Source organism: Salvelinus sp. IW2-2015, linkage group LG6.1 (genome assembly GCF_002910315.2).
Source record: "Salvelinus sp. IW2-2015 linkage group LG6.1, ASM291031v2, whole genome shotgun sequence".
NCBI classification, from domain to species: domain Eukaryota; kingdom Metazoa; phylum Chordata; class Actinopteri; order Salmoniformes; family Salmonidae; genus Salvelinus; species Salvelinus sp. IW2-2015.
In genome coordinates this window covers 10,632,428-10,655,077 of record NC_036845.1, presented here as the reverse complement: position 1 = coordinate 10,655,077, position 22,650 = coordinate 10,632,428, and the positions used below count along the sequence as shown (strand labels likewise).

The window sequence follows — 22,650 nt, the reverse complement described above, 5'->3', positions numbered from 1 at the left end:
TACGAATTGTAATTCGTAATATATCATAAGAAATGGATGGACATTCACAAATTAATACCTATGAAATGTAACACATACACTGAATAAAAATATAAACGCTGGGGCCAATAAAAGGCCACTCTTAAATGTGCAGTTGTGTCACATAACACAATGCCACAGAAGTCTCACGTTTTAGGGGAGCATGCAATTGGCATGCTGAGTGTAACAGTTTAACTTCAGTCCGTCCCCTCGCGCCCGGGCGCGAACCAGGGTCCCTCTGCACACAGACAACAGTTACCCACGAAGCATCGTTACCCATCGCTCCACAAAAGCCGCGGCCCTTGCAGAGCAAGGGGAACCACTACAAGGTCTCAGAGCAAGTGACGTAACCCGATTGAAAGGCTATTAGCGCGCACCACCGCTAACTAGCTAGCCATTTCACATCCATTATACTAGCAGCAATGTCCACCCGAGCTGTTGCCAGGTAATTGAGAATGTTCATTTCTCTACCATAAGCCACCTCCAATGTCATTTTTGAGAATTTGGCAGTACGTCCAACCGGCATCAGAACCGCAGACCACGTGTGACCACGCCAGCCCTGGACCTCCACACGTGGCTCTTCACCTGCAGGATCTAAGACCAGCCACCCGGACAGCTGATGAAACAGAAGTATTTCTGTCTGTAACAAAGCCCTTCGTGGGGTTAAAACTCGTTCTGATTGGCTGGGCCTGGCTCCCAAGTGGGTGGGCCTATGGCCTATGCTATTCCAAGCCCAACCATGGCTGCGCCCCTGCCAAGTAATGTGAAACCATTGATTAGGGTCTAATTAAAATTGACTGATTTCCTTATATGAACTAACTCAGTAAAATCGTTGAAATAGTTGCATGTTGAGTTTATATTCAGTATACATGGAGTGTGTCGGATTTACATACAGAATAATACGAAATATTCTTAGACCCGTTTTCTGTACTTGTCAAAGCTAATTGCAACTTATGAAGGCAGGGAGAAATAAAGCCACATTACCTGCAAATTGCTACGCCAAACGACTTGATTTCCAGTCAGTTAATGAAGTGCATTTGTTTACTTCATCTGGACAAATACAATAGTTGCAAAACAAACGCGTTACCAACTGTCTCACATGCGTACAGAGAATCAGGAAGTGATGGCCATCTGTATTTCCAGGCGTCTAGGAAACATCCACCAATTTAAACGTTCCGCCTCCTAACACGTTCCGCCATTTGGTTGTAATCTAATATATTTTTGCAGATATCTATCAATGACAAAGGAAGAGTGACTTAAAAGCCTTCTTCTAAAATTGAATGGGAGTCACTACTTACCGGACACTTGACTCGAATTACTGCGGGTATGGTATTCCTATTTCATTGTCAATTATGAGAGAATAAAATATCAAAACAGCAGTTCAAAGTAGGTGTTTATTTGGAGTAAATAGTGATACATTATGTAAAATAAATTGTCAATGTATTATTATACACCCTTTATAGCCAGTAAATATGAGTTTTTCTTAACTGACTCCCCTGGTTAATTACATGTTTTAAAAATAAATAGATTAACCCTATATTATAGTAGTAAATTAACTCCCTACATAACACAGCAGCTATGTTCATTCATGCAACAGTCCTATTGTACATGGCAAATACATTCAGGTCTGCCTTAATGTTGCCGAACTCATTCTGGGATTGATTATAAGTCCATCGACATAATTAAAATGTTCATTATTTGTTTCATTGAAACCGTCCCGGAACAGCACTACTTCTTACAAGAGCTAGACCTATTCAAACCTGGAGTGTTGGCAACCCTTTCCATTGAAGACTTATGAATATGGTAGGGGTGTTTACTGGTCCTGCAACTGAACTCTACTCCATCTGCTCAAAGAAGTCTACCACACACTGGGAAGTTCAGGTAGTGGGGCTTCTTGCATAACATCAAAGAGCCCAGAAGGACTTGAGTACTCGTCGGAGACTTCCCTGTACAGGAAACCCTGGTCTATGGGATATGTGTTCTCAAGTCCTATGTCCCAGCAGGCCGAGTCCGGTGTGGCAGGGCAATTTGAGAACTGGTCGAAGGTACTGCTGGCACGAACGGACTGGAGTCCGCCGTGGGCGTACTGGGGATGAGGAAGTCCAGATGGAGGTGAGTAGCGGAAGGCCTGGCCCTCCCCCTGGGAGCCAAACGTGAACTCCTGGGCAACGGTGGACCATTGAGCTTCTGGCAAAGCACCTGGAGAGATAGTGCCCAGGAACCTGTCATGTCTCACTCCCACACTGAATGAGGGACTGCTGTATCCGGCATCCCCTGGAGAGAGCGGGAAGGTGGGGGGACAAGATGAGGGACCGTAGAAGCAGTCCTCCTCGTTCATCTGGCTGTGGCTCAGCGGCTGGTAATAAGAGACTTCCTCTATGTCGACCTGGTGGGTCACATCTTTGATCCCATGGAGGAGTTTGGAGAAAGACTGTGTAGGTAGAAAGGGACTGGGGATAGGGTGAGCCGACTCTGGCTGAGGGGAGAGTTTGTGATCCCTGTGATTCATTGTTCTGGCTCTCCTGTTCTGAAACCACACCTGCAACAGACAGGGATAGCTAGATGAGAATGTGCTTTTTACAACGTAATTGAATGGGAAAGGTGTGTGCGTGTGCAACCACTTACCTGAATGCGGGATTCTGTTAGGCCAGTGGCCTGGGATAGGCGCTCCCTCACGGCAATGCTTGGGTAGGGATCAACATCAAAATCCACCCGCAGAAGCTTCAGGTGCTCTTTGGTGAAGATAGTTCTCTTCCTGCGCCCCATGGTCCTAGCACCCGTCTGTGCGGCATTGTCTTGACCTGCAGAACAGTACCAATGTTACTCACATTGATTTAGATATATTTTATTTTGAATAATAGAACGAAACGGCAACTACAGCTCTAAATACCTCTGGCATCCCAATGATTACATCAAGGCAGGAGCCAATGGAAATGGAACAAAGGGAAGTGTATCAGGGAGGGAAATATCCTCTTCCTCACTGCCCGATCTCCTACTGGTATAGACACACACGTCAAACAGTACAAAGAGATAACAAACAAACAAGACAAAGGTAAAGGATGAATGAATCACAAGTATAAGACAAACAGTGGTAAGTATCAAACATTGAAAAACATGTCGAGACGGTTAATACAGTAAATACATACAAGGCATTGAGGACAGTTCACATGTTAAGTACGTAATATTTCGAATAGACAGAAATACAAACACTTGGATAGTCTGAATTCTATGTCATACTATCAACAAACTATCTGTTGATAAGCAACTGCTTGCTAAGGTTACGATTAGGTTTAGAGTAAGGGTTAAGTTCAGGGTTAGGATAAGGGTTAGTGCTAGGGTTAGTAGAAATGTTACTGATAGGCTGTAGATGGATTGTAGAGCATCTACAGATGGACTAGCCAAAAAGTCTTCCCAAGGACATAGATGCATGCAACAAGGCAAACCTGATTTTAACTAGACCCACAAAAATATATTAGAGAATGTAAGTAAAAACAGCACAACAGTGATCTTAAAAGTAAAAAGGCTAAATCCAGAAGCCCAAAATCCATTGATTTTATCCTCACCAATGCTGCAGTCCATTGACATTTCTCTGTTGTTTAGCTCTGTGTCGGTTGCTCTAGTCTTGGTCTGGTCCTGTCTCTGTGACTGAATAACTTGTGGATCTAAGATATGTTTCTTGCTATAGAGCTCTGACACTGGAGGTCAGCAGTGCCGTTTTTATACCAAACTCTAAAAAGAGAAAGTTGGAATAGTGGGATGTGGTGTTCCCTTGGAAGACAAGACATTTTCATCTCTCAAGGAGGTCATTTGCAACACACTTCCCCCTCCCCTGGCCTAATCACCTTAACCATGTGACACACATACAAAATTAACACTTACCCCACCCTCTCCTCGACACAATCATTGCATCATTAATGTTTTTTTATTCCAGGTACTGTCCATACGTTTACAGCTCATTGACTTTATGAAAGAGACAATTAAACAGATTAAACGAGCTAACTGTGAATGGTGCCTTCTTGTTTCGAGACAATGTAATATTGATTTGATCATTTTGAGTGTAGCGCATGTACAGTATGCAAAGTATGGTTTGAAATATATTTGATTGAAAACAAATGAAAATCAGTTGTGTAAAGTAACGAAGTTGAAATAATTCGTTACTGTACTTAAGTCGTTTTTTGGGGTATCTGTACTTTACTCTTTCTGTCGACTTTTACTTTACTTCCCTACATAAAAAAACACAAAAACCATAATTTTACTCCGATTCATTTCCCATGACACCTTCGTTACTCGCTACAAAATCAAATCAATCTGAAGCTGGAAGAAAAAATACGAATAATGTTGGAAAAAAGATGCAAGCAACATCGGCGAGTCGGCACACTAATGGGTGAACTTGTTTTGCTAGGCAGCAGGCGACGACATGCAGAGTTGATCCAATCCTCATATAATCTATATATACTTGTGTTCCCTTATGTACTTTCTGTTTTGATTTGTTGTTAATAAAAAATATTTAAAAATATTATTTTTTTTAAATAAAAAAATGGTCTTATGTTTACCAAAAGTTCAGGAAATACTAGCGTTCAAGAACTCGCCTTCGAAACTAAACAACACATTGAGGTAAGTCTACTGTTAGCATGCTAATTAGTATGATAGCTAACCCACATTTGCTAATGCAACCAGCAGTGTTGGTTGATGCTAACTAATTCTATACCTAAATAGATCACTAGCTAGTAACTACCTACTTTAGCTGGCTAAAATGTGGCCAGATTCGAAAGCTTTGCTAGCTAAAGCAATCTAACTAAACTGACACGAGCCTACTTCTTAACAAGCTAGCTAACTGGTAGTTTCCGAATCTGGGCACATTTTTAGCCAGCTAACATTAGTCTAGCCAAATGCATGTTCTCTAAACACCTGATCAACTTTTCAGGGAAGCTAGAAACCAATATACACAGGCAGTTAGAAAAGCCAAGACTAGCTTTTTCAAGCAGAAATTTGCTTCCTGCAACACAAATTCAAAAAAGTTCTGGGACACTGTAAAGTCCATGGAGAATAAGAACACCTCCTCCCAGCTGCCCACTGCACTGAGGACAGGAAACACTGTCACCACCGATAAATCCACTATAATTGAGAATTTCAATAAGCATTTTTCTATGGCTGGCCATGCTTTCCACCTGGCTACCCCTACCCCGGTCAACAGCACTGSACCCCCCACAGCAACTCGCCCAAGCCTTCCCCATTTCTCCTTCTCCCAAATCCAGTCAGCTGATGTTCTGAAAGAGCTGCAAAATCTGGATCCCTACAAATCAGCCGGGCTAGACAATCTGGACCCTTTCTTTCAAAAATTATCTGCCGAAATTGTTGCAACCCCTATTACTAGCCTGTTCAACCTCTCTTTCGTGTCGTCTGAGATTCCCAAAGATTGGAAAGCAGCTGCGGTCATCCCCCTCTTCAAAGGGGGGACACTCTTGACCCAAACTGCTACAGACCTATATCTATCCTACCCTGCCTTTCTAAGGTCTTCGAAAGCCAAGTCAACAAACANTGCTACAGACCTATATCTATCCTACCCTGCCTTTCTAAGGTCTTCGAAAGCCAAGTCAACAAACAGATTACCGACCATTTCGAATCCCACCATACCTTCTCCGCTATGCAATCTGGTTTCAGAGCTGGTCATGGGTGCACCTCAGCCACGCTCAAGGTCCTAAACGATATCCTAACCGCCATCGATAAGAAACAATACTGTGCAGCCGTATTCATTGACCTGGCCAAGGCATTCGACTCTGTCAATCACCACATCCTTCTCCCCAAATTCAAACAACGTGGACAAAGGATGACGCCACCATTCAAATGGGTAAGAGAACATGTGGTTAATTAACAGTATTTTATTTTTCATAAACAACTGTGTATAGTGTACAATGACTCTTCATAGATTTGAGAACCACTCATTTTAAACTAAATTCCTGACTTTGTGGTTCAGTCCAATGGGTAGCCTATTTAGCCCTGTTGCTTGGTTTATATAGATGGGGATGGATTAATGTAGGCTCATAACAGTGTGATTTCTATTGTCTTCCTTGTATTTCAGGAATGGACTACATCAAGGACCACCTGGAAGAACCCTTGCTGCAGCTAGGATATGGCACCAGTTAATCAGATGAGGACGACTTCTCTGCCATGAAAACATCTCAAGCATAAAAAAGCTCCAAACAGCTGGACAGATACCTGGCCTGTTCAGCTGATCATATGGAGTTGCTCAAGTCCTTCCCGGCAGTCTGTAAGCTGTCTCTGAGGTTAAACGCACCCTTACCTGTATCAGCTGCCTGTGAAAGGCTGTTCAGCATTGCAGGACTTGTTTTCAGCCACAGGAGAGCAAGGCTGGATTCCAGAAACTTTGAAAAGAATATTTTACTGAAGCTGAACTGTAAATTCTTCAACTTCAAGTAATGACAGCTTAACACTAGCAAGCCCAAGGACACGGATGCCTTATGCGTTTTGTTAATTTATGTTTAAAATTCACAAGTTATAGGTGTCCTTGTTACAAAGGCAAGACCTGACACACTGATTTCTAATACAGTTCCATCAGTGGTGATGTCCTTATATTCCTACAGTGAGGTTGTGTGTACTTTGGATGAGCTAAACATTTTATTTTTATGTATAGGGTTCTATTATACAATGTTTTTTTCTAAAGCAAAGTGTCAGTGATTGTAAGTTCTTACGTGTACTGGCTATATTCCCGTCATTATTAAGGCATAATTCTATTTTGTCTGTAAGAGATGTATTTTGAAGTGTTTCCGATTTGAGAATCCACTTTTTTTCTGAGCTCTTCTTGCATCCGTAAGTAAGACTGTTACCTTTAGAAAAGCTCAAACTGAATAAAAGGTCTGTCTTTTTTGCTTTTTTGATACTTAAGTACATCCACCACTGCTTAATATAAGGAATTAAATGTATAACATTTTTACTTTTACAAAACTATGATGATTGAGTACTTTTTACTCCACTGTACTTAAGTACATTTAAAACCAGATACATTTAGACTTTTACTCAAGTAGTATTTTACTTAGTGACTTTTCTATTAAGATATGTTTACTCAGTTGTCATACTTGAGTAAAATTAGTTTTTCCACGACTGAAAATGAGGATCAATATCTGAATGAATTCACAATCAGAATACATTTTTAAATGCCCAGCACTGTGGCATTGTTTAACTAGCTAACGTTAGCTGGCTGGCTCGTTAGCTAATGTTACGTGACTTGTGTACAACACCCTTTGAAAATGGCCGGTGTTAGTAAACGTCTGCAAAAAAAACGTAATGAAATGGTTGCAAGCAGAGCCGGTTAGGCTGTTTTCATGATATCCATAGGTAAACAAATCATCGGCCAAAGCGTCAAGTGTGTGCTCCGAGAGCGAAACTAGATGGGTGTGAACGATGCTGAAAGGGTGTAGACAAAGAAGAGCTCTTCACTAGATACCAAAATATTCAATGGCCATTTTCTCAAAAGTGAGTTTGCAAGTTGATCAACTTTCAAAGCAGAATTACTTACCCATTCCTCAAATGTGGTGTATGATATACTATTTTGTAGCTCTACTTTTAAACCATGTAAAAAAACTATTTCAAATGTTGCTACATAAAGACCGAAACCAGGTGGTGAGTCACATAGGCACAATGGTAAATAAGTCAATGTCATAAACAACATTTATAAAACACATTCAGGAATTGAGATCATTTAAAAAATGTTTTACTGAATCTCACCCAAGTAGGACAATTGTTATTAATTGAAACTAGTAATTGTGATATAAAAAGAGTGCAAACTTGTTTTATGTGGCTATTTAGTTATTTATTGACTGAAATTGATTTGAACAATGCACAGATACATGTGCATATGTATACTTTATATTTACTGACCTCACTTGTGTGTAGAATTCATTAGATTAAAGTTGAACAAGATTCCAAAATCATATAAACTTGTAAACCTTTTTGATACATTTCCAGTAGCCAGATGACAGCAATTGAAGATAGTTATCACCTCATAAGAGTTGTAATGCAACCTGGATTTGAACCCTATTGATTAGAGACCCTATCAATCACATTTTAATGACAGCTATTATCAATCACATGTGTGTGCCAGAAATGGGGGCCATTTGAGGTGTTATATAGCCCAAATAGCCTAGTAGTGTGTTCTTTATGTTTTGGAAGTACCCTTAATACTTAAACCATTAAACACACCTATAATATCACTGCCGATAGGTACTTAATCGCAGTGGTAGGCTCTTATCTTGCTACAACAAAAGCGGTACCTGCTGCGAATCATGGACTATTTCACAAGCTTAGAAGATTAGTGCATTTAATTTAAGTAATGTTTTGTCAGTCATTCGCACGACATTAGCATGACAAGCAGGTTGATTCACCTCATCGGTAGGTCACAGGTCACATTACTTTTGTTTTTATTCATTTTGATCTTATTACAAAACTCGTTCAAGTTATAAACATGTTAAATTAAACCCCCAAAGAGGCATAATAGTGTCCACAAGATAAGACAAGATACGACACCGGTAAGGAATATATAAAAGAGGGCCAAGATACATTACATAAGACATGGGTAAAAAGGAATAATTAAATACATAAATCTAATTTAGTTTAACTTAATTGCTTATTTTGAAGGACATTTTTATTCAGTTTAGCCAACTCTTGAATTTTTTAATTTCTTACAGAAAAAGTGGGTTTGGAAAAGTTTGGAATAATATTATATGATATAAAATGTTACACTTACAGTAGTAAATAATGACAAAGCAGTATAAACAACTTTGCAAGAAGACTTGTCAGTATCATAACTTAAATCTAAGCACAAGTGTTTCATGACATTCAAAAAAATACTTTGAAAGCTTGTTTGCCAGGATACATCTGGGCTACTTTATTGATTAAATGCTTGTAACGTAGACACTGGGAGTCAAAAAGCAAGTGCAGTCAGTGAGTTCAATGACTAAGACCATGGCACAGTACAAAACAAGAGATGCGTCTAACATGGAAAAATAAACAATATTGCCTGGTGGGTGATAACAATAGAGTACTAGATAAATGGGAAATAATCAAGGAGGTGAAGAAGTCCAGGTGTCCCTAATGATGAGGCGCAGGTGTACGTAATGAAGGTTGACAGGTGTGCATATAGATAGGTTGCCAGGACCGGTGGATAGAGCGGGTGTAGACGTGACAATTCTAAACAAAATGAATGATGTCTTAATCAAAAATAAATGGATTAACTCCTGTGATTGGTGTATGATGAATCCACATGGTTTTCCTTCTGCATATTACCATTCACCTATCTCCCAGCTTCCTCCTTCCTTCCTCTGTCTTGGTTTGACATCATTATGACATCATTTGAACCAGTTTTGCCCACTGGGTAAGGAGTCATGGGTCTATTCAGTGAGGTGAAATGTTTTAAACGTTTCAGGTAGAACGGTAATGGATAGAGCTAACATGATTCCCTATTCTACCTGAAAGATAATCATGTATCTCCACACAAAATATTTGAATCTGAATATTCTTTTTTTATAACTTTTTTTCTCTGAACATTCTGTAACATTGATCTCTCCTGAACACACCCCTTAGTTCTCAACAATATTCACATGAGCCCTACTCTTCTGCCATCACTAGACATCAGACAAATGTATATGTGTGCATGTATGTCTGTGTAAGTTTTTGCATATGTGTAGTGTAGGCCTACTAGTTCTTAATTAGCCTATATAGGACCACTTTGAAAGGCACTGATACCCACCCTTGACAGTACACTCCCAAGAAGATACACATGGAAATGACTGTAATCTGGCCCTATAACTACAGATATAAGGTCATAGCTGGCTGTCTCTTTCTCTCTGTAAGCATCATCTCTTGCCAGGAGTCTGAGTCTTTGCTGATGAATGCTTCAGAGAGATGCTTCCTGGTTCGAACCAGGGAGCAGATCTGGGGTTACACCATAGAGATAGATAGAAGACTCATCTTTGCATACCTGCTATTATAGCGTATGAACAGCATGGGCAGCGCCATTGACACTATCTCAATTTTAAAGTAATACATTTTCTTCTTATTTTGTGTTTAAATAAAGTGTAAAGCTAATATTGCTGATTTAGTCCTGAAACCAAATCTTGTGTGTCATTCATTTATTGTGGCCACTAGATGGTGGTTATATAGTTTAAAGCCATTTACAAACCATAGCACCCAATTTAAATTGGAAGTCAGTGGCTGATTGCTCCCAACCCGAAGGAACCCCCAGCCAGTTGACTACTTTAAAATGGTGGACGCCCTCAATGGCAATGTCCATGCGAAAACGAGTTATAAGTGAGGGCTCCCGAGTGGCGCAGTGGTCTAAGGCACTGCATCTCAGTGCAAGAGGCATCACTAGAGTCCATGGTTCAAATCCAGGCTGTATCACATCTGGCTGTGGTTGGGAGTCCCATAGGGCACCACATAATTGTCCCAGTGTCATCCAGGTTTGGCTGTGGTAGGCTGTCATTGTAAATAAGAATTTGTTCTTAATTGACTTGCCTGGTTAAATAAAAAAATAAAAAAAATATCTATGTTGAGTCCTCTATCAATCTCTATGGGTTACACCCTGAGCTACTGCACCACCTGTGGCTTCAAACACTTCCTGGTGGATGTCTCTGGAGAAAGCTTGACCAGAACAGGTTTGTCACTCTGGCTGGCCAACCTCATTGAATTCCACAAGGTCTTTATTTTTAGTCTGTCTTTCTTTTCTTGTCTGTCTGTGGTCTCTGTCTATCGGTCTGTCATGTCTGCCTGTCTGGGCTTGATTTAGCTCTCACTTGTCTATGCGAATTTGCTGTGTCTGCGCTAAATTAATCTGTGTAAATCGGATTTCTGTCTCAATATCCAATATCTATTCTTCACTGCTGTGTTATTTTCCCTAGGGTGGGGTCATCACTACATCGGGAGGAGAGCTCCTGCAGGAGTCACGTTGACCAACAAACTTTTCCACTAACTACAGGGGTCTATTTCAGTAATACCCCCTCCACCCCTCCTGACAAACATACCTGTCCTCCATGACACCCGATGAAAGCAAATTTAAATTCTAGTTCCAAAATGGAAAACTTTCTCATTGAAAAGGAATGACACTTTTCATTCTTACGTTTCAATTTATCTCCTGACTTGATGGAATTGAAATTTAATTTCAGCCCCTGGAAAGAGAGCACTGTCACACAAAAACAATGGAGTGAATTTATGGCCCTATTCAGCTGTTCAGTCAAAACATTGACATGGTAAAAAAATCTGTAAATCACAAACAACATTGCTGTGTGGCCAGACTGTAGAATTCTATAAGATATTTCATTTATGCTGAGGATAATAGCTCCGAGACAGGATTGTGTCGAGTCACAGATCTGGGGAAGGGTACCAAAAAAAATGTCTGCCACCATACGTTCACCTTCCAACAGGACAACTACCCTAAACACACAGCTAAGACAACACAGGAGTGGCTTCAGGACAAGTCTCGGAATGTCCTTGAGTGGCCCAGACCGAGCCCGGACTTGAACCCAATCGAACATCTTTGGAGAGACCTGAAAATAGCTGTGCAGCAACGCTCCCCATCCAACCTGACAGAGCTTGAGATGATCTGCAGAGAAGAATGGGAGAAACTCCCCAAATACAGGTGTGCCAAGATTGTAGCGTCATACGCAAGAAGACTCAAGATTGTAATCACTTCCAAAGGTGCTTCAACAAAGTACTGAGTAAAGGTTCTGAATAATGTAAATGTATATTTCATTTAAAAAAATAGTTTTTCTACATTTGCAAAAATTTCTAAAAACCTGTTTCTGCTTTGCCATTATGGGGTATTGTGTGTAGATTGATGAGGGGGGAAAAAAACAATTTAATCAATTTAAGAAGAATTAGTAAGAATAATAATCAAATTCATCACATACTTGTCGTTAGTTGAGAATCTTGCACTGTCAAAAACAAAAAGAACAGCACAAGCTTGCAGATGGATGTCCCTACCAAATCAGAAGATCCACCCAGAACATGTCTTATACACACATTGGAAAAACAAATGCTCAAGTAATTATTTCCCAGATTGACAAAATGTACATTTCTCATAAATATTTCTAATATATTTACAAATACTTTCGTTGGACGACTAACACCTGTGAGTTATTATAGTGTCCTCTATCTATCTCTATGACTGGCACCCACTAGCTGTCAGTAGAATATTATGACGTAGTTTCCGGTATCACGCCCCGACTCACCAAAAAAAACTGTCGAACTGGGAAGGAGCAGTCAAAAGGGGTCGAAAATACTCAAATAATCTACAGTAAGTTAACGTTGTGTATGAATAAACCTCCTGTCCCCGATACTGTCACGTTGTCCGTATTATCAAGAGAAGTAGCAAACCAACATTTCATGATATGCTAACGTAGTGTTAGCTTGGCTAATAGGTAGCTAGCTAACTAGCAACACTAATCTCTGGAGCTTTGATAGCACAGCACTCGTAAAACGAACGTCTATTTGTCAGATATGCCAAAGTAGTTAACATCATACAATTACTTTCTACATAGACTAGTTTTGGTGGTTAGTGTAAACAATAAACAAGTAGGTAGCTAACTAGTCTCTGGCTGGATAGCTCGTTTTGACAGCTGTATGACGCAACGCGACAGGTGTTCTGAAGACTCGAATGTCTCCCCCTGAATTGTTGCTGGCTGGGTCAGGGGTGTCAGAGGTCCAGTGTCTGTGTTTATGTTTATCCGTGACTTGTCTGTTGAATATAGTCATGCTGACTAAGCTCTTGAGCAATAATATTTTTTTCAACTGGCCATACATACGATTAAATAGTGATCATCAGGACTGGCTGTGTCTCACTCATTAATTACATTATAAAAGCATTTAAAAGTATTAGCTAGCTAGCCAATAACACAGTGTTTTTTTAAATGATAAATTAACATAAACAATTCCAGAGACATGTCAATACATTTGAGTAGCCTAGTTCGTACCACAAGTAAGGACATTCAAAACGTTCAGATTTATAACTGTTTGAGAAGCATTGTTTTAATCACTTTCTCTATTTGACAGAACCCCAAGAAACATAGCTGCTTCACTCTCCATCAGGATTACATCGTGATTGGACACAGAACCATCTCCCCGCCAATGACAGCTCTTTAGAGGGGAAAACACCCTGTCCACCACAGTCATTGGCTGAGCTGGACTTGAGATCACAATGATGAAGAGGATCTGAGGGAGTCTTCCTCCTCAGGTGTAGGAGGCAAGCCCTGTCCTTTCCCATCCCCTTGACACACCCATTAATATGAACCATGGACCCAGGAGCAGTTGACAGTCCCGTCACCTTAGTCATCAAGGCCCCCAACCAGAAGTATGACGACCAGACAATAAACTGTTTTCTCAACTGGACGGTAGAGAAACTGAAGAGTCACATCTCGAATGTGTACCCAAGCAAGCCGGTGAGTTGGTACTGCCATTGTTTTGTTCCTCAACCCCACCATTCCATTAACTAAGGGGAGTGGATAGGGCAGGGGGAACCGTCCGCCTGGAGAGCTACTGGGTGTGCAGGCTTTTGCTCCAGCTCAGCTCTAGGTCTAACTCTCAAAGGAATAACCACAGTAAAAGTATCTGCAAAGTATACTGAACAAAACTATAAATGCAACAATTTCAAATATTTTACTGAGTTGCAGTTCATATAATCAGTCAATTGAAATAAATAAATTAGGCCCTAATCTATGGATTTTACATGACTGGGAATACAGATACCTTAAAAAAAAAGTAGGGGTGTGGATCAGAAAACTAGTCAGTATCTGGTGTTACCACCATTTTCCTCATGCAGGGCGACACATCTCCTTTGCATAGAGTTGATCAGGCTGTTGATTAGGGCCTGTGGAATGTTGTCCAACTCCTCTTCAATGGCTGTGCAAAGTTGTTGGATATTGGTGGGAACTGGAACATGCAATAATACATGTCGATCCAGAGCATCTCAAACACTATTACGGACTACAAAGGGAAACCCAGACACGAGCTGCCCAGTGACGCGAGCCTACCAGACAAGCTAAATGCCTTTTATGCTCGCTTCGAGGCAAGCAACACTGAAGCATGCACGAGAGCACCAGCTGTTTTGGATGACTGTGTGATAACACTCTCGGTAGCCAATGTGAACAAAACCTTTAAACAGGTCAACATTCACAAAGCCTCTGGGCCAGACAGATTACCAGGACGTGTATACTCAAAGCATGAGCGGACCAACTGTCAAGTGTCTTCACTCACATTTTCAACATCTCCCTGACTGAGTCTGTAATGCTTACATGTTTCAAGCAGACCACCATAGTCCCTGTGCCCAAGGAAACGAAGGTAACCTACCTAAATTATTACCGCCCCCTGGCACTCACGTCGGTAGCCATGAGGTGCTTTGAAAGGTTTTTCATGGCTCACATCAACAGCATCCTCCCGGACACCCTAGACCCACTCCAATTGGCATACCGCCCCAACAGATCCACAGATGACGCAATCGCACTCCACACCGCCCTTTCTCACCTGGACAAAAGGAACACCTATGTGAGAATGTTGTTCATCGACTCCAGCTCTGCGTTCATCACCATAGTGCCCACGAAGCTCATCACTAAGCTAAGGACTCTGGTACTAAACACCTCCCTCTGCAACTGGATCCTGGACTTCCTGATGGGCCACCCCCAGGTGGTAAGAGTAGGCAACAACACGTCTACCACGCTGATCCTTAACACTGGGGCCCCTCAGGAGTGTGTACTTAGTCCCCTCCTGTATTCCCTGTTCACCCATGACTGCGTGGCCAAACACGACTTCAACACCATCATAAAGTTTGCTGACAGGACGATGAGATGATGAGATGGCCTATAGGGAGGAGGTCAGAGAACTGGCAGTATGGTGCCAGGACAACAACCTCTCCCTCAACGTGAGCAAGACAAAGGAGCTGATCGTGGACTACAGGAAAAGGCGGGCCGAACAGGCCCCCCCCCATTAGTGGAGCCGGTCGAGAGTTTCAAGTTCCTTGGTGTCCACATCACCAATGAACTATCATGGTCCAAACATACCAAGACAGTCGTGAAGAGGGCACGACAAAACCTTTTCCCCCTCAGTGACTGAAAAGAGTTTGCATGGGCCCCCAATCATCAAAAGGTTCTACACCATCAAGAGCATCCTGACCGGTTGCACCCGCCTGGTATGGCAACTGCTTGGCATCTGACCGTGAGGCGCTACAGAGGGTAGTGCGAATGGCCCAGTACATCACTGGGGCCAAACTTCCTGCCATCCAGGACCTATAAATAGGCAGTGTCAGAGGAAAGCCCATAAAATTGTCAGCGACTCCAGTCACCCAAGTTATAGACTGTTTTCTTGCTACCGCACGGCAAGTGGTACCGGAGCGCCAAGTCTAGGACCAAAAGGCTCCTCAAAAGCTTCTACCCCAAGCCATTAGACTGTTGAACAATTCAAAAAATCGCCACCGACAATTTACATTCACCCCCCTTGTACACTGCTGCTACTCGCTGTTTGTTTGTTACCTATGCATAGTCACTAAGCCCCACCTACAGTTGAAGTCGGAAGTTTACTTACACTTAGGTTGGAGTCATTAAAACTCATTTTTCAACCACTCCACAAATGTCTTTTAACAAACTATAGTTTTGGCAAGTAGGTTAGGACATCTACTTTGTTTATGACACAAGTCATTAAGAGGCTCCTCTGTCCTCCACTCGTTACCTGTATTAATGGCACCTGTTTGAATTTGTTATCAGATAAAAAGACACCTGTCCACAACCTCAAACAGTCACACTCCAAACTCCACTATGGCCAAGACCAAAGAGCTGTCAAAGGACACCAGAAACAAAATTGTAGACCTGCACCAGGCTGGGAAGACGGAATCTGCAATAGGTAAGCAGCTTGTTTGAAGAAATCAACTGTGGGAGCAATTATTATGAATGGAAGACATACAAGACAACTGATAATCTCCCTCGATCTGGGCTCCACGCAAGATCTCACCCCGTGGTCAAAATGATCACAAGAACGGTGAGCAAAAATCCCAGAACCACACGGGAGGACCTAGTGAATGACCTGCAGAGAGCTGGGACCAAAAGTAACAAAGCCTACCATCAGTAACACACTACGCCGCCAGGGACTCAAATCCTGCAGTGCCAGAAATGTCCCCTGCTTAAGACAGTACATTTGGATGACCAGAAGAAGATTGGAGAATGTCATATGGTCAGATGAAACCAAAATATAACTTTTTGGTAAAAACTCAACTCGTCGTGTTTGGAGGACAAAGAATGCTGAGTTGCATCCAAAGAACACCATACCTACTGTGAAGCATGGGGTAGAAACATCATGCTTTGGGGCTGTTTTTCTGCAAAGGGACCAGGACGACCGATCCGTGTAAAGGACAGAATGAATGGGGCCATGTATCGTGAGATTTTGAGTGAAAACCTCCTTCCATCAGCAAGGGCATTGAAGATGAAACGTGGCTGGGTCTTTCAGCATGACAATGATCCCAAACACACGCCCGGGCAACGAAGGAGTGGCTTCGTAAGAAGCATTTCAAGGTCCTGGAGTGGCCTAGCCAGTCTCCAGATCTCAACCCATAGAAAATCTTTGGAGGAGTTGAAAGTCCGTGTTGCCAGCAACAGCCCAAAACATCACTGCTCTAGAGGAGATCTGCATGAAGGAATGGGCCAAAATACCAGCAACAGTGTGTGAAAACCTTGTGAAGACTTACAGAAAACATTTGACCTCTGTCATTGCCAACAAAGGGTATATAACAAAGTATTGAGAAACTTTTGTTATTGACCAAATATTTATTTTCACCATAATTTGCAAATAAATTCATTAAAATTCCTACAATGAGCGCCCAGGCTCTGTCGCAGCCGGCCGCGACCGGGAGGTCCTGGGGCGACGCACAATTGGCCTAGCGTCGTCCGGGTTAGGGAGGGTTTGGCCGGTAGGGATATCCTTGTCTCATCGCGCTCCAGCGACTCCTGTGGCGGCCGGGCGCCGTGCGCTCTAACCGAGGGGCCGGGTGCACGTGTTTCCGCCGACACATTGGTGCGGCTGGTCCGTGTTGGAGGCGCGCTGTGTTAAGAAGCAGTGCGGCTTGGTTGGGTTGTGCTTCGGAGGACGCATGGCTTTCGACCTTCGCTCTCCCGAGCCCGTACGGGAGTTGTAGCGATGAGACAAGATAGTAATTACTAGCGATTGGATACCACGAAAATTGGGAGAAAAGGGGATAAAATGTAAAAAAAATTATAAAAAATAAAAAATAAATTCCTACAATGTGATTTTCTGGAAATTTTTTTCTCATTTTTGTCTGTCATAGTTGAAGTGTACTATGATGAAAATTACAGCCGCTCTCATCTTTTTAAGTGGAGAAACTTGCACAATTGGTGGCTGACTAAATACTTTTTCCCCACTGTATATATATATATAATATATATATATATATATATATAAAAAAAAAAAATTAATATAAATCGGTATCTGCTTTTTTTGTCCTCCAATAATCGGTATCGGCGTTGAAAAATCATAATCGGTCGACCTCTAATATCGACATAACCTGAAAGGCCACTTGGCAAAGAAGCCACTGCTCCAAAACGCCATAAAAAAAGCCAGACTACGGTTTGCAACTGCACATGGGGACAAAGATTGTACTTTTTGGAGAAATGTTCCTGGTCTGATGAAACAAAAATGTAACTGTTTGGCCATAATGACCATCGTTATGTTTGGAGGGAATAGAGGGAGGCTTGTAAGCCAAAGAACACCATCCAACCGTGAAACACGGGGGTGGCAGCATCATGTTGTTTGGGTGCTTTGCTGCAGGAGGGACTGGTGCACTTCACAAAATAGATGGCATCATGAAGAAGAAAAATGATGTGTATATTTTGAATCAATCTCAAGACATCAGTCAGGAAGTTAAAGCTTTCACTGGATTGCATTTCAATTAACAGGTGTGCCTTGTTTTAAAGTGAAATGTGGAATTTCTTTCCTTAATGCATTTGAGCCAATCAGTTGTCCTGTCAGCAAAAAATAAAACCTTGAATGAGATGGTGTACCAATTTTTGACGGTACTGTACATCATGTGAAATAATTCTGTAACGTTGTTGTGACGCTGCAGGTATGCTTTCAAGTGTGTAATCTACCCTAATGTAATCTAATCTGAAGATGCTTAGTCTCTACTGGAACACAAGCTAGGTTTCCATCCAATTGGTGCCAGATTTTCATGAAATATTCTAAAATCTACATAAAAACAATGCGCACGTTTCCAACCAGAGATATTACTAATGTCATGTACTGTCACTGTATCAGATCAATCAAACATTTATGTCTATTGGTTGCAATAGTACTTCTGTATAATAAACGTAATATTGCCCTACCACCTTGTTGATATACTTTCAGCACCATTGTTCTTGCATGTAACATTTCCATACTTTTTGCATTAGGGTTTATCAACCCAAACAATGTGATTTTTAAATGATCTAGTAGCGAATTCTGCAACATAGGCTTTCTCAGAATGACAGTTGTGTTGTCTTAGTCATCCAAGGATCAGCGGCTGGTATACTCGGGCCATCTCCTCCAGGACCACCTGCAGCTGAGGGATGTCCTCAGGAAGGTAAAGACCACCCTCGACCTTGTCTCTGTTTTTCTGCTGTGGCATATGGTCGAAGTTTGGAGTATGGTGGACTAAAACTGTATCTGAAATGTTAGAATTGGTATGCAATGTCACAGAAACCTCACTCAACATAACAGACAACCGACTGCTGAGCCTTTATTACATAGGGCCCACCCCCTTGTGTTTGTGAGAGAGGGTGAGCGTGAGGCAGAAGAGACTGTGACGGTATAACAATAGCTGATCTAATGTAGTAAGCAACATTGAGGTTGGCTTTGTCCCTGAATTCTAGCCTGTTCCCTGAAATTACCCCTCCTTGCGCTCGCTCGCTCTCTCACTCACACCAATCACCAAAACAGAATCAAATGATTAATTACGCCCTTCTCCTTTTCTCCCACATCCAACCCTCTATTTCCGCCTACAGCAGGAGGGTTATCACATGATGCACCTGGTGTGTGCCTCCCGTAGCCCACCAGCCTCGCCCACGCCCCACTGCTCCACCCCCAGCTCTGTGACCTCTGACCCCAGCTCCAGCTCTGGGGTACGTCTAATGGTGTGGAGTCATTCTGTGGAGCTCAACAATTCAATCTGATAGAAATGAAATGTCTAGAACACATAACAGAATGTTCTGTCATTTGGAATGGAGAGTGGGGTGTGGTCTATACGTTACATTTCTACTCGGTGACTTGGAACATATCTGTTTGGTGTCTTTACGGTAGGGCTGGTCGACATGACAAATATCACAATATTTTTCAAATTTCTTACGGTATTTTAGTTTTTTTAACATTACAAGTTCTAAATATGCTTTATTAATAGTGCATGACCCTGGGGTGGCAACACGTATATTCTAAGGGTTTTTAATAGGGCTTTGGACATTCAATGAAACTTCAACCAAAAGTTGGAATATAGTGGGCACTTTGAATCCAGTGATTGACACAGTGAATGAAAAAGCGAGGGAGAGGTTGTGACGGGGTAGGAACCAACTGACATTACACATAGTGGCATAACACATTTAACAAACTAAACTTTGAAATACTGTTATACAAGGTAAAGTAAAAACCCAAGCTTGTCTGTGCATCAATACCGGTGTGTGTGTGTATATAGTAAAATACTCTATACGGTTTATGATTGGTGTATGTCTTGTCACTCAGAGTTCAGACAGTGCTGGCTCCACCCCCCAAGCCACAACACCAAATCAGGACGGTCAGTCCGCTGCCTCCTCAGTAGCAGGAAGTTATGATGGACTAAGGCATCGTGGAGGCTTCCCCCAATTTAACCCTCAAAATCCTACCTCTACTGGTATAATGCAATGGTAAGCACTGTTCTTGTGTATTGGGATCAATTCTACTTCAGTTTTACCTAGTCAGGAAAATAAGTGATATTCAATTTCGATTTTTTTTTAAATGGTGGGGAAAATGAAGAAAATATTGTGTGCGCATGATTTTTGATTGCATGTGTGACTGTTTTTCCTCCATAGGCCAGATGGGACGCAGGTCCCGATACAGGGGGGTATGGCTGCAGGTGTGCCCCCCCACCCCATGTACATGCCCATGCAGGTCCTCTGGTGGCAGCAGATGTATGCACGCCACTACTACATGCAATAGTAAGTCAGAGTCGTCTGCACTTAGAGCCCAATCATAACAACCCATAAGGACCACAGACTTCTCTACGTTGGAATGAGTTAAATTCACTAGCTTCTATCCGCTAATACATATTTCTGTCTTTCTTTCTCTTCCCCAATCTCTCCCTCTTCCAGTCAAGCAGCAGTTGCGGCCTCACAGCCCCCCTCCACCCCTCCCTACTCCCCCAGTCCCACCCACTCCCCCCAACCCGCACAGCCAAATGAAGCTCCGCCTCCCCTGGGGCCTAACCCCGCCCCTAACCCTATCCAAGAGGACAGGCCGGCCAATCCTAATATCCAGATGAATGCCCAGGGCGGGGCCGTGCTAAATGAGGACGAACTGAACCGTGATTGGCTGGACTGGATGTACTCTAACTCTTTTAAGGGGGGGGGGGTTAGAAGGATTACTTTATCCTATCCTAGTATCCTTAAAGAGGTGGGGTTTGGTGTCTCCGGAAGGTGGTGATTGACTCCGCTGACCTGGCGTCGTGAGGGAGTTTGTTCCACCATTGGGGTGCCAGAGCAGCGAACAGTTTTGATGGGCTGAGCGGGACTGTACTTCCTCAGAGGTAGGGAGGCGAGCAGGCCAGAGGTGGATGAACGCAGTGCCCTTGTTTGGGTGTAGGGCCTGATCAGAGCCTGAAGGTACGGAGGTGCCGTTCCCCTCACAGCTCCGTAGGCAAGCACCATGTCTGTAGCGGATGCGAGCTTCAACTGGAAGCCAGTGGAGAGAGCGGAGAGCGGGTGACGTGAGAGAACTTGGGAAAGTTGAACACCAGACGGGCTGCGGCGTTCTGGATGAGTTAATAAACGTTGATTTGCTTAATGAAGGTCTACGACCATCTGTCTCTTTTGAACTGCCAGTTCTTTTGTTTTCTTCATAGTGTTGGATGACAAAGGGATATTGCATGCGTGTTACTCATTTTTACACCCGAGTGAAACAGGAAGTGATGTAATGGCTCAATATAGTTCCTTAAGACTTAGATAAGTGGAATTTAATTCCTGGTTTAATTTTGGTAGATGTTATTTACAATCATCTTTAAGGGAGCCATTTTTTTATTTAATTAAATCAATAAATGATTTTGGTGGGTTCCATTGAAACATTAATAAAGTACAGTATTTCTCACATGTTGGTTTTTTGAGTTTCTCTATAATTAATTGTTTATATTTTTTCAAGTATTGTTTGTGCATTGCCAGTCAGGGTTGCCAGTCATTTTGGAGCCCACTGTACAAAGTAAACAGGGTCCTTCAAAAGTATCATTCTAATGTCAAACTGATAGTGTACAGACGAAGAACTCACAAAAGACGAGCAGCATGGCGCCTATCACCATGACGAGCGGCCAAAGGAGGAGTAGAAATACACAATGCTGAGCAAGATGGCGGCGCGGGAGACCGCGTTACATCCAGTCCAGCCAATCACGGTTCAGTTCGTCCTCATTTAGCACGGCCCCGCCCTGGGCATTCATCGGATATTAGGATTGGCCGCCTGTCCTCTTGGATGGGGTTAGGGGCGGGGTTAGGCCCCAGGGGAGGTGGAGCTTCATTGGGCTGTGCGGGTTGGGGGAGTGGGTGGACTTGGTGGAGGGGGGCTGTGAGGCTGCCACTGCTGCTTGACTGGAAGATGGAGAGAAAAAAGACATAATAGTATTAGCGGATAGAAGCCAGTGAATATAACTCATTCCAACGTAGAGAAGTCTGTGGTCTTATGGGTTGTTATGATTGGGCTCTAAGTGCAGACGACTGCTGACTTACTATTGCATGTAGTAGTGGCGTGCATACATCTGCTGCCACCAGAGGACCTGCATGGGCATGTACATGGGTGGGGGGGCCACACCTGCAGCCATACCCCCTGTATCGGGACCTGCGTCCCATCTGGCCTATGGAGGAAAAACAGTCACACATGCAATCAAAAATCATGCGCACACAATATTTTCTTCATTTTCCCCACCATTTAAAAAAAAAATCGAAATTGAATATCACTTATTTTCCTGACTAGGTAAAACTGAAGTAGAATTGATCCCAATACACAAGAACAGTGCTTACCATTGCATTATCCCAGTAGAGGTAGGATTTTGAGGGTTAAATTGGGGGAAGCCTCCACGATGCCTTAGTCCATCATAACTTCCTGCTACTGAGGAGGCAGCGGACTGACCGTCCTGATTTGGTGTTGTGGCTTGGGGGGTGGAGCCAGCACTGTCTGAACTCTGAGTGACAAGACATACACCAATCATAAACCGTATAGAGTATTTTACTATATACACACACACACCGGTATTGATGCACAGACAAGCTTGGGTTTTTACTTTACCTTGTATAACATATTTCAAAGTTTAGTTTGTTAAATGTGTTATGCCACTATGTGTAATGTCAGTTGGTTCCTACCCCGTCACAC

At 42.5% G+C, this 22,650-nt stretch overlaps 2 protein-coding genes and 2 long non-coding RNA genes across 5 annotated transcripts in view; 2 read left to right on the top strand and 2 right to left on the bottom strand.

Moving 5' to 3' along the window:
* Positions 1-1,416: 1,416 nt before the first annotated feature.
* Positions 1,417-4,538, bottom strand: LOC111965067 (paired box protein Pax-7-like). The gene is made up of 4 exons (XM_023989048.2): positions 3,582-4,538; positions 2,909-3,013; positions 2,644-2,819; positions 1,417-2,557 (listed from the first exon to the last, which is right to left on the bottom strand). The coding sequence occupies exons 3-4, from the start codon at positions 2,782-2,784 to the stop codon at positions 1,877-1,879; spliced, it is 822 nt and encodes a 273-aa protein (XP_023844816.1). The 5' UTR covers positions 2,785-2,819; positions 2,909-3,013; positions 3,582-4,538; the 3' UTR covers positions 1,417-1,876.
* Positions 4,539-4,559: 21 nt separating this feature from the next.
* On the top strand, positions 4,560-6,967 carry LOC111965065 (uncharacterized). Of its 2 annotated transcripts, XR_011480026.1 has the most exons (3): positions 4,669-5,530; positions 5,597-5,866; positions 6,098-6,967. It is a non-coding gene; the product is annotated as an uncharacterized lncRNA (long non-coding RNA). The 2 variants fall into 2 exon arrangements; XR_002877465.1 differs by lacking the exons at positions 4,669-5,530; positions 5,597-5,866 and adding an exon at positions 4,560-4,632.
* A 5,252-nt stretch (positions 6,968-12,219) lies between these two features.
* The window catches only part of LOC111965064 (homocysteine-responsive endoplasmic reticulum-resident ubiquitin-like domain member 2 protein), a 15,124-nt gene continuing 4,693 nt past the window's right edge, over positions 12,220-22,650 (top strand). Inside the window, exons 1-7 of the mRNA XM_070443812.1 lie at positions 12,220-12,325; positions 13,081-13,466; positions 18,563-18,640; positions 19,062-19,178; positions 19,789-19,949; positions 20,115-20,240; positions 20,394-20,652. Coding sequence (XP_070299913.1) covers positions 13,320-13,466; positions 18,563-18,640; positions 19,062-19,178; positions 19,789-19,949; positions 20,115-20,240; positions 20,394-20,652 — 888 coding nt within the window. The 5' untranslated portion in view covers positions 12,220-12,325; positions 13,081-13,319. The remainder of the gene's footprint in view (positions 12,326-13,080; positions 13,467-18,562; positions 18,641-19,061; positions 19,179-19,788; positions 19,950-20,114; positions 20,241-20,393; positions 20,653-22,650) is intronic.
* On the bottom strand, positions 21,321-22,537 carry LOC139027886 (uncharacterized). The gene is made up of 3 exons (XR_011480025.1): positions 22,302-22,537; positions 22,011-22,135; positions 21,321-21,872 (listed from the first exon to the last, which is right to left on the bottom strand). It is a non-coding gene; the product is annotated as an uncharacterized lncRNA (long non-coding RNA).